The sequence below is a fragment of the Anopheles cruzii genome, chromosome 3 (genome assembly GCF_943734635.1).
Source record: "Anopheles cruzii chromosome 3, idAnoCruzAS_RS32_06, whole genome shotgun sequence".
Classification (NCBI taxonomy): domain Eukaryota; kingdom Metazoa; phylum Arthropoda; class Insecta; order Diptera; family Culicidae; genus Anopheles; species Anopheles cruzii.
The window spans coordinates 73144356-73154137 of NC_069145.1; the positions used below are offsets into that span (position 1 = coordinate 73144356).

Consider the following 9782-nt stretch of genomic DNA (forward strand, 5'->3'; position numbering starts at 1 on the left):
TTGCCCATGGCGGCCCGACTCTGCTCTTGCTGCATTCTCGCTGTCGTCCTGTCGGGACGGCAACCTTTTCATTTTGATAGACCTTTTAAGGTTCTATTTTAAACCTTCCACCGGAAGGCGAAGGCGCACCGGCGGTGGGCGGGCGGACGACACCCACAAAGCGTCGCTTTATTTGGATAGATAGTTTATGAAAAGGAGCCTTGTCCTTGAAGTGAGAGAGATGGAGAGACAGTGACATGCCTGAAAGGGGATTCATTCTGTGCATCTGTCGGTGTATCCTTTGGAATCCACCTTCTATTGAAGGCCCCACCAACAATCGAGCATAGACGGGACATGGCGCGAATGGCGTCGTCTGACGGGCCGCAGAAGATGGACGATGTTTTATTTATGACCCACACCTTGAACGACAAGTCTACAGTGTCGGAAAAGCTAGAATTACTTTCACGTGGAATAACCCAGGTGGTTTCTTGAACGACGACCGGAAGGGACGTGCGTCACACGTGTAACGTCCGGATCAGTGCCACGGGCGCTGTCACTCGGTACGTCGGCGGTCGGCTCGTGTCAATATTGAGACAGTTATGGGGCGTAATTATTTTAACCTCAGACACATTTCGGCCGCAAACTTTCTACCTTGCTGACTCATTTGCGAGTCGCACTGTACGGATTCGAATTCTCCGAACCTTCGGTCCGTCGCTCCGGTGGTGGCGTTTATCTCTGGATACGACACCGTCATGTCGGGTTCATCTTACAAATGGTTTCTCGATTTGGAATTCCGCTCCGCGACTCTACTGTTTGCCCGTTTGAAGTGCCGCTCGACGTTGAAAGAAGATGACTCTCGAGGACCGCGAGGACCTTCGCGCCATCGGTCGACAGGTAGGGTAGTACTTCTTCTGCCGGTGTTTATTTCATTCATTCAACTTCACTTCTGCGTTTTTCACCGTGGATCATTGTTTCAATACAGTATTAGACTGGACTGAAAGTTTAGATCATCCACTTGGCAGGAACAAAGAATGGATCAATAAATGGGAAATAATGTTCAAACGAACCGGAAAGAGTATCAAATGTCTCGGAACGTCTGGTTCTACTCCTCTAGCAACAGATCAATACACTTTACACGACCGTTTCACATTTCCCACCAAAAACATGGTGCACAAACTCTCCACAGACTAAACAGGGAACCATGCATAATTGATAATGGTGTCGGTTTTCAAAATTCTTCCACCGGCGCTTCCGGTCCGGGGGGTGACTTCGGAACAGGTTCGGTTTGTTTTTGATGTGCTTTCTGTTCCTTTGGTGTGTTCCAACACAATGCTTTCGACCACAGGTCGGTGAAAAATGGGAAAATTATGGAGGCGCCCCAAAAGCGAAAACGAGGTTAGAATAATATTTGTGGTCGGTCCTGCTCCGGGCGAATGTAAAATTTACACGAGCTACCGAACGTTCCTTGTCAAGGGGCCCATCATTACACCATTAACACACCCGCGAACCGAACGGGTTGCGGACTTTTAAACGATAGCGGTCGTGCGTGATCGCGAGGGTGGTATTAAATCAGTAGCCAACTCCGATTCGCACCGTGATCAGCTCAATTGGATCAATACTGACGTCGTTGAGGCAGAAAATCATGCCAACCTCGAAGCGGGTATGCCGGAACGAGTTATTGATCCTACGCGTCGGAATTACGTCAAAATGTCGAAGTTTTCGCCGTGGTTTTCTGCCCCTCTCGCCATCATTACCCACCCGGCTGCTCCAAAATTAGTACCGCACCGCGCTTTGGACGTACGGTCGGTTCGATGTTTATTCGAACGCGTATTTTTAGAACATTTTGCACTTCCAACAATCCGGATTCTTGGTTGGCGCCTGAAAACGGGGTTCATTAGTGAGTTAGGCACGGACCCAAGTGGGAAACAGCAACGGCCACAACTGGGCGGAGATCGTTCGATAACGGGCGCCGTCGGGCCGATATGTCAGCATGTCGAATGTCAACTTTTTACGCCATGTTTCGAAGTCAGGGCAGGGGCTTCCACCTTGAGGTTCTGCTTATGCTTCAATGTAGGCCTGCAATGCGCACAGCGTGCCCGTCAAGGACCTTCGTCCAGGGGAACATGGACAAGAATGTCGACCGAAGTTCACCACAAAGGCCTAGAAGCCTTACATCAGCCTTCAATCACTCCGGGACCAACCGGACTGGAAGCGCACCGTTTCCCAATCGATATTCTCAGCACACGAGAAAGATAAACCCTTAAATAGGAGGAAAACCTGTGGAGTGGCGGCGTAGGAAGGTACAACTGGTGGTTGGCTGGGTGCCTGCTGTTCCCTGGACCGAACATAATTATATTCCATTACGGGTAACTGTAGCGATGACATCATTTACATACTTTTACTCTAGCACCACCAGAAGTACCTTCAACGCGTAGCGGAGCCCTTATCCGCTCTGCGCACAATTAATCAACATCGGCCAAAGGCGCGTTGTCCCATCGATAACGGGCGGGTCGGAGCTAAAAATAGTATCCCACTTTGCATTTCAGGGCATTATTTATCAGGCCCCAGCAATAGACGCCGGGCGGTCGGTGGCCACTGTACTTACTGAAGCTTTTAGCGGATGTCAATCTGCATTCCCGGTGCAGTCGAAAGTCGCGCAAACACGTTCCGACAGCGTGGTAGATGGCGACCGGACACGAACACAGTTTCGAAATCGGGCGGGGAATTCTAGGACCCGTCACCGATCGGTAAGAGAAACAGAGATAGAGAGAGAGAGCGAGAGACAGGCACACGCACACAGACTCCCGGGGATGTTCAGTCAGCCTGCGCCCAGTTAATGTGCCCTCATCGACGGCGGTTCAACGTCCTGGGTTCGTCCTCACATCCAACAGTCTTCCGCTTCGTCGTCCTCGCCCGACGTGGGGCTACCGACGGCGCCGGTCGCACTTTGCTGCGGACAAAAGTCCCGGCTGCCCATCGTTAGGTTGCTCATGCTTAGGTTTTCTTCCCTTTTCCGGTTGGGTTTCTTTTTCGTGGCCGGAAACGCGTTGGCCGGAGGCACTATCAATCACGCACCAACATCCGCCCCGAATCCGGGACCAGAGTTAAATTACACAAATTTGTCTCTCGTTAGCGCAACCCGCTGATGAACCCGTGAACGGTCACGGTCCGAATTGTTTGCGTCTTGCGTGGCTCAAACCCAAAATTTAACGGTCACTTGTGAACCGGATGTGATTGACGGGTACGCGCACTGATCACAAATCACTCGACGTCCTTCCGACAGACGGCGCCGCACTGATTGCTTGGATGCAGCTGCCGGACGAAAATTGACACTTTTCACGTTGACTTCGCAAGCAAATTTTCGCGCCGATCCCATGGAGATTGGCAGAAGCTTCCAAGACGGTCAGCGAGGCCCTCGGACTGATTGCGCTGGCTGGCCAACGCTCAGTAGCCGCCCAGGATGATGACGGTGGTAGGACACCACCCACCGAGGAACACCGAGGTACACAGCACAGCACACGCGGCGGCCCGTCCAATCTGGAGAACTAACCAAACTAAGCGCCCGTCCGCGGTGGCCCTAGGATATCATCCTGTCCAAAAACGGTAGCGCACACACACACTGGCCGGGGCCGAAGGTGGGTAACTCACACAAACGCGCACGCTCGGCCCCAAATCCCGGTGCGTCGAGCGACAGACAGTGTGTGTGACAGAGACGGAGGAAAATCGCTAAAAAGAGAAAGTGCTGTTACTGAAGAGGGAGAGCGAGAGAGCATGCTGTGGTGGAAAACCTGTACGAGGAGCGTTGACCACGAAAATGCAAACACTTCTCGGTTGCCGGGAAAACCAAAAGCCGATCCGCTTCGCTCTCTCGCGAGCACTGGCCTGGCACGAAGCCAGACACGCCGCGGTATTGGTGAGTGACTGGAAAACGGCACTTTCCGCTTCCTTTCGCTTCCACTTTCCAGTGCCGTAGACACGTTTTTCCGATCACGAAAAAAGAAAACCTAATTATAGCCCCGACCGTGGATTAATTCCAGCAGATGGCGCTGCCGCCTGGTTCTGGTCAATTGCGTGCGGCGAGAAAAGGACGGTGATTGGCACCGTTTTCCGCGCGAAAAACAAATCAACATCGATGTGCGAAGCAACGAGAACCGGGGTCAATATTTGTTTGCTCTCGGGATGGCTCAGGATGCCAATAATTCACTCACCACCTGTAAACCCATTTGGCGCACACGCTGTCTATTGAAACTGGCCCCCTCCCTAACTAAACATAATTCCTTTCAGATCTTCTGGCCAACGTAAACAGCCGTCCGGGTAGAGGGTCAATCCTTCAACGAACCATTGCACTTACTCGCCGGCTTACTTGGTTTGACGTCACATCGTTTGCGAAAGGGCACCAAGAAATTGCGCCCCATTATGCTCCATCAGCCACTATTTTCACACCTTTTTGAAGACGTGGCACCTTACTTAAATAAACCCCTGTACGCAACCGCTACATCGCTACATCTTGGCCGTCGTTTATTCCCAGCGTAAAATGCGAACACATTTCCTTTTCTTTCTCTCTCACAAAAAACAAAACTAAAGTCTATCGAAAACACGAACAATCCCTTAGTCTGCTAAATTTTTCCTTTTCTCTTTTGATGGAAAATATTGTTGGCCAATCTCGTTTTGATTTTGAATCATGTTAAGTCGGTAACAGGTCCCTAAAACGTGTACTTTAGCGAGAGTGTGCTTAAAGCCAGCGCGCCTTGGCGGTGGCGTCTAGGGAGATGGTGTCCTCCGCCGTTAATTGGAAGAATTTTTTCTTATGACAATCATACACAGCATAGAACAACATTAATTTGACGATCGGCTCGTCGGCAGGGATGCGACACCTTTCACAGGGGCTTGTTTGGGGTTGACCGGCCCTAGTGCCAAGCGAAAACGACGTGCGCCGTAATCAGGTAGCCCGTGGTGACCATTACGCTGACCAGCATGATCGGGAAACCGAGTCTAAGGGGAGAAGAACGAAAATTCAGTGGATAAAATGGCACCACAAGCCTCTCCGAGCTACTACTCACTTGAAGTAGTCCATGAAACTATAGCGATAACCGTGCTGTTCGGCAATACCGGCACAGATGACGTTGGCCGACGCACCGACCAGTGTTCCGTTGCCACCGAGACACGGACCGAAGGCCAGTGCCCAGACCATCGGTTGCAAGGGCAGTCCAAGGTACGCCTTCTCCGACAACGCCACCACAATCTTCACCATCATTGCCGTCACCGGGATCGAGTCGACGAACGCCGAAGTGAGCGCCGAAATCCACAGAATGATGATGATCGCCACCGCCAACCGCAGATCCTCCGACACGGACAGAATGATCGTTTCCGTCGCGTGGCCAATCCAATCGATCAGTCCCATCCGCTCGACCGCTTCCATCAGCGTGAACATGGCTGCGAAGAACAGCAGCGTTGGCCACTCGACCCGTGACAGGATCGCGTCCATGTCGTTCTTGTCGGAAATGATCAACAGCAGCACGACACCGAGTAGGGCCGCCCAGCCGGACGAGAGGCGCCGCAGTTCCGGGATGGACTCGAGGAAAAACAGGGACACGATGAAGACGCACACCACACCGGACTTGATCAGCAGCGGCCGATTCTTGATCGGGTGCTCCCGCTGCAGCTCCTCTAGCGTCGACCGGTAAATGTCCTCCGGGACCGTACCCTTCGTCATCTTCTTCTTGTACTGGTGACGCAGCAGCTTCACCTTCTTCATGAGCGTTTCCCGCACCAGGTTGGCATCCTTCGAGTACGGTGGTATCTTGCCCGCCGCCCGCTCCCAGACCTTGATGTTGCGCCGCAACTCCTTCAACTCCTTTGGCTCGTGCATGCGCAGGTGATTGATGTTCTTGTAGATGATCCGCAGGTGGATGTTGGTGGTGATGACCACGATGATCACACCGACCAGCATGTGCGCGGTGAAGTTGAGAAAGGTTACTCCCTGCAAAACATCAGGTGGAGACCGAGGTGAGAAAACTACGGAAGACAACATCCAGGCCAGGTCCTTACGTGTTTCAAAATGTACTGGTTCGAGGTGATGATTATGTTGGGGGGATCCCCGACCGGGGTGGTCGTTCCGCCGATGTTGGCGTGCACGGTGATCGCCATCAGGATCGGCACCGGATTCATGTCCATCACTTCACACAGCCTGCAAAACAACGGGGGTTAGTTCAAGTGGGCTCGCAGCGGAATCGCAGCATAACATTACCGTATGGTGATGGGTGCCATCAGCAGCACGGTGGTCACGTTGTCCAGAAACGAAGATATCAAAACCGTACACAGACACAAACAGTGTATCAGGCTCCAGATCTTGCCGTTGGTAATCTGTAACAATCGCGATAAAACACGATTAAATGCATCTTTGTCAAGTCGGGGTCACTCTTCGCACCTTGTAGATGTACACCGAAATGTAGTCGAAGATTCCGGTCTCGGCCAGGATCGCCACCAGTATCATCATCGAGAACAGCAGCAAGATCGTCTCGACGTCAATCCACCCGACAATGTCTTCCATCGTGGGCCGATCGTTGAGCGCTGCCAGAATGGAGATGGCTAGGGTCGACGCAATCACGGCCGCAAACGTGCGGTGCACGATCTCCCAGATGATGAGCACGTACAGAAAGATCAGCACGAACGCGGCGTAGATTACGCCCACGTCCCGATTGACCGGCGACTGGTCGTAGTTGACCGCCACCGGCATACTGGCCTGGATGTTGCTTCGGATCATCAACCTCACCAGCCCACCACCGTGGGCCTGGTGCAGCGCGTCGTAGTTACTGTCGGCGATATCCAGCAGTCGTTGCTCCTTCACTATCGGGGCACTGTCGAACAGATACGGATGCACGATCGGGATGTTCCACGGTTCACTGATGTTCTGGGAAAGGGAACACAGATCTTAGCTTTCAAACCCGCGGACGGCCCACAACCGATAACTATACCTTTGCCGAACTCGATGCGTACGGTTCACTCAGATTCGCCTCGAGTGTCGACGTCAACATCTGCAGGTAGGCCGTCAAGTAGTACTCTGTGATGTTGCTATACGGTTCGTTCAGGAACGTGCCCTCGAGCGTCACCTTGACGCGCGAACTTTGCGGCAGATGCGGCAGGATGTAGGCCCTCGTTTTGCCCGGCGAAACCGACAGATGCTTCTGTTCGATCAACTTCTCGTCCTTCACCACCAGGAACGCCATAATCAGCAGCCACGTGATGAAGAGGCAGATAATTTTCGAGTACTTCCGAAACGGGTGATCCTCGTCCAGATGCCCGTTCTGTCCGGTGTCGTTGATGTCGTCGTGCTTCGGGGGCGTAATGTTGCCGATGTAATGACCGGCCAGATGGTGCACGTGGGGTTTCGGAATTTCTCTGTCGGGGTTAGGAATTCGTTAGGTGTCACTCTCGAAAATTACAGCCCAACCCAAGGCATTACGCACTTCTTTTCCTTCACGTGCCCAATTTCCTTGTTTTGGCCCTCCTCGTTCGTGACGTTGATCGTGATGAACTCATTCTCGTACTCTTCGTCGCCCTCTTCGTCCCCCTCCTCGTCGTCGTCTTCGTCACCGTCGTCGTTGTCGCCGCCCGCACCATCTTCCGTTCCCTGCATTTCCGGGAACGAGTCTTCATTACTGCCACCTGAGCACGGAGAAGAAAGGAGGCAAATCACAATCACGACACAATCACTGTAACGTATAATCTAGCAAGGAAATATCACACCCTAATACTGGCCATTCCCTGTCGACCGCAAATCTGTTTGAAAAGTTCAACCACCAACCACGGGTGCACCGCACGCAGTAATCAAATCGCACGATCCGCGGCTCAAATATCACCCTAAGCTAATCGGCGATCTCTATGAGGTCTCCGGCAAGAAAGCGATCAATCAAAAGGCGAGTGCGCTGCTGCTCCAAAGATCACGTCGGCCAAATGTCATCGTGGCCGCCGAAAGATTCGCGGAACTCGCGGACGGCCACACGAACCGGATAACTTTCGCTTTCTTCAAGCGCCCGGACACTACAATTGGCCCCTGGCTGATGATGGCCGGCGGCCGGACCGGAGATGGATGGCCGGACAATTGGGGTCGATTAAGAAACGGTGTGTCTTTTTTCGTTGTGGTCCGATTTAGATGCCCGGCATTACGCCGCGCGACGAAATGGCATAGGTTAGGCCCGTCAGTGGGCCAGGTCCAAGTTAAAAATTCCAACCGCCGCTTTGTGCCTCAATTTGCGTTCGTGTTGTGGTGCAAATTAATAGATCCGATTAGTTACGGACGATCAAGTGAGGCAATGGCGATGGCGAAGAGGGCTTTAAATAGAACACGAAGAACGGGGGCCTGGCTCCGGTTTTTTAAATCAACTTTAAACAAGAATAATTGAAACTGGGTAAGGTTCTAAAAATTTCTCCTAATGGGACACGCCTTGGGTTTATCCGGGCCCCGGGCCCTGCAAGAAAATGCAATTTCCCACTACCGCCGCTACCATCGAAGCAGCGTAGTGCCTCGAGAGTAACTCGAGCCGCCGACAAATGCCATTTGCTCCACATTCATCAGCTGCCACAATTTGCGCTTCCGCTTCGGCCCGGCCCCCGAACCGACGGCTCCGTCCGAAAGATGAACTGAGTTGCCGAGACCACATCCGGTCTATTTGTCCGCGGCGAACACACTCTACCAGCGCGACTCGGTGGCCATCATTACTGCCATCTGATACCCATTAGTGCGCAGTCTATTACCGTTCCGATGTGAGAAGGACTTCTTTGTCATGGCAGGTTGCTCCGGTGGCGATGGATGGAAAAAGTTAAGAATAACTGGCACAAGTTCTTCGAACGAACCTCCTTTACGCTGAGGGCGCGATAAGAATGGACCCACAACATCAGTCCGAAGCCATCGGCCATCGGTTGCATCGTTAACTAACGACCTGCCGCGTGGGCTGCAAGTGACACTTGGCCGACCCACTTTATTGCATCGTTCGCATTATGCAACCTAATCACTAGATGCACTAGTATTTTCTCCCTGAACCAACGGGTCACCAGGATTAGTGGAAGCCGTGGAGCGTGAGGACGCGAGAACCTCGCTCGTACTTACCGTGTAGCCGGGCGTGCTCCAGTTCAACCTGCTGGAAGGACACCATGCTCGGGTCGTGGCGAATCTTGGACGGCAGGGTGCGCCATAGTTCCAGCGATGCCTCCGTCACCTCGCTGATGGGGACAACGGAAATCATGCGTTTGCGTTTACTACTCTTGCGCTTCGGGCGCTGCCGGGGCGTGGATGCGTCCTGGGGTCCTGTGACGACATTCGAACTCGACGACGACTGGGTAGCGGTGGGTGGTGACGCCGGCGACGACACGGCCGACGACGAGTCGGTCGACGACGTATTGCGGCGCCGTTTGAAAACGTTCAGATTGCTTAGAAAGTCCATCGTCACTGGGCGGAAACCGGAACGGAAAAGGGAGAAAACTGTAGAACACATTCCCGACCCGAAGAAGGGGCCGATACGCGCTCGATACGCAGCATAACGTCACCGAGATGAATCATAAGGGGCACCAAACCAAAGAGCCTTCCTTCGGAAGCGAAGGAAGTACGGCCTACGACTCACTGATAATCGAAATGGAAACGTTTCAAGGACGCAATCAGGAGTCCAGGATCCATCAAGGTTCGGTTCGCATTAAACAGGTCAATAGACCCAGGGAGTCAGCCAGGAAAAACAAACAACCAATCCCGGACGTTGACGGAACTCGTTGACGACGCCGCCCGTAACGAAGTTAAACAAAATCCGGACAGA

At 52.8% G+C, this 9782-nt stretch overlaps 1 protein-coding gene across 1 annotated transcript; it reads right to left on the reverse strand.

Annotated features, from left to right (window-relative positions):
- Positions 1 to 4886: 4886 nt before the first annotated feature.
- Positions 4887 to 9419, reverse strand: LOC128271388 (P protein-like). The gene is made up of 8 exons (XM_053008883.1): positions 9086 to 9419; positions 7446 to 7644; positions 6954 to 7377; positions 6407 to 6889; positions 6227 to 6342; positions 6028 to 6166; positions 5040 to 5959; positions 4887 to 4971 (listed from the first exon to the last, which is right to left on the reverse strand). Exons 1-8 carry the CDS (start codon positions 9417 to 9419, stop codon positions 4887 to 4889), a joined length of 2700 nt encoding a protein of 899 aa, XP_052864843.1.
- Positions 9420 to 9782: the final 363 nt, after the last annotated feature.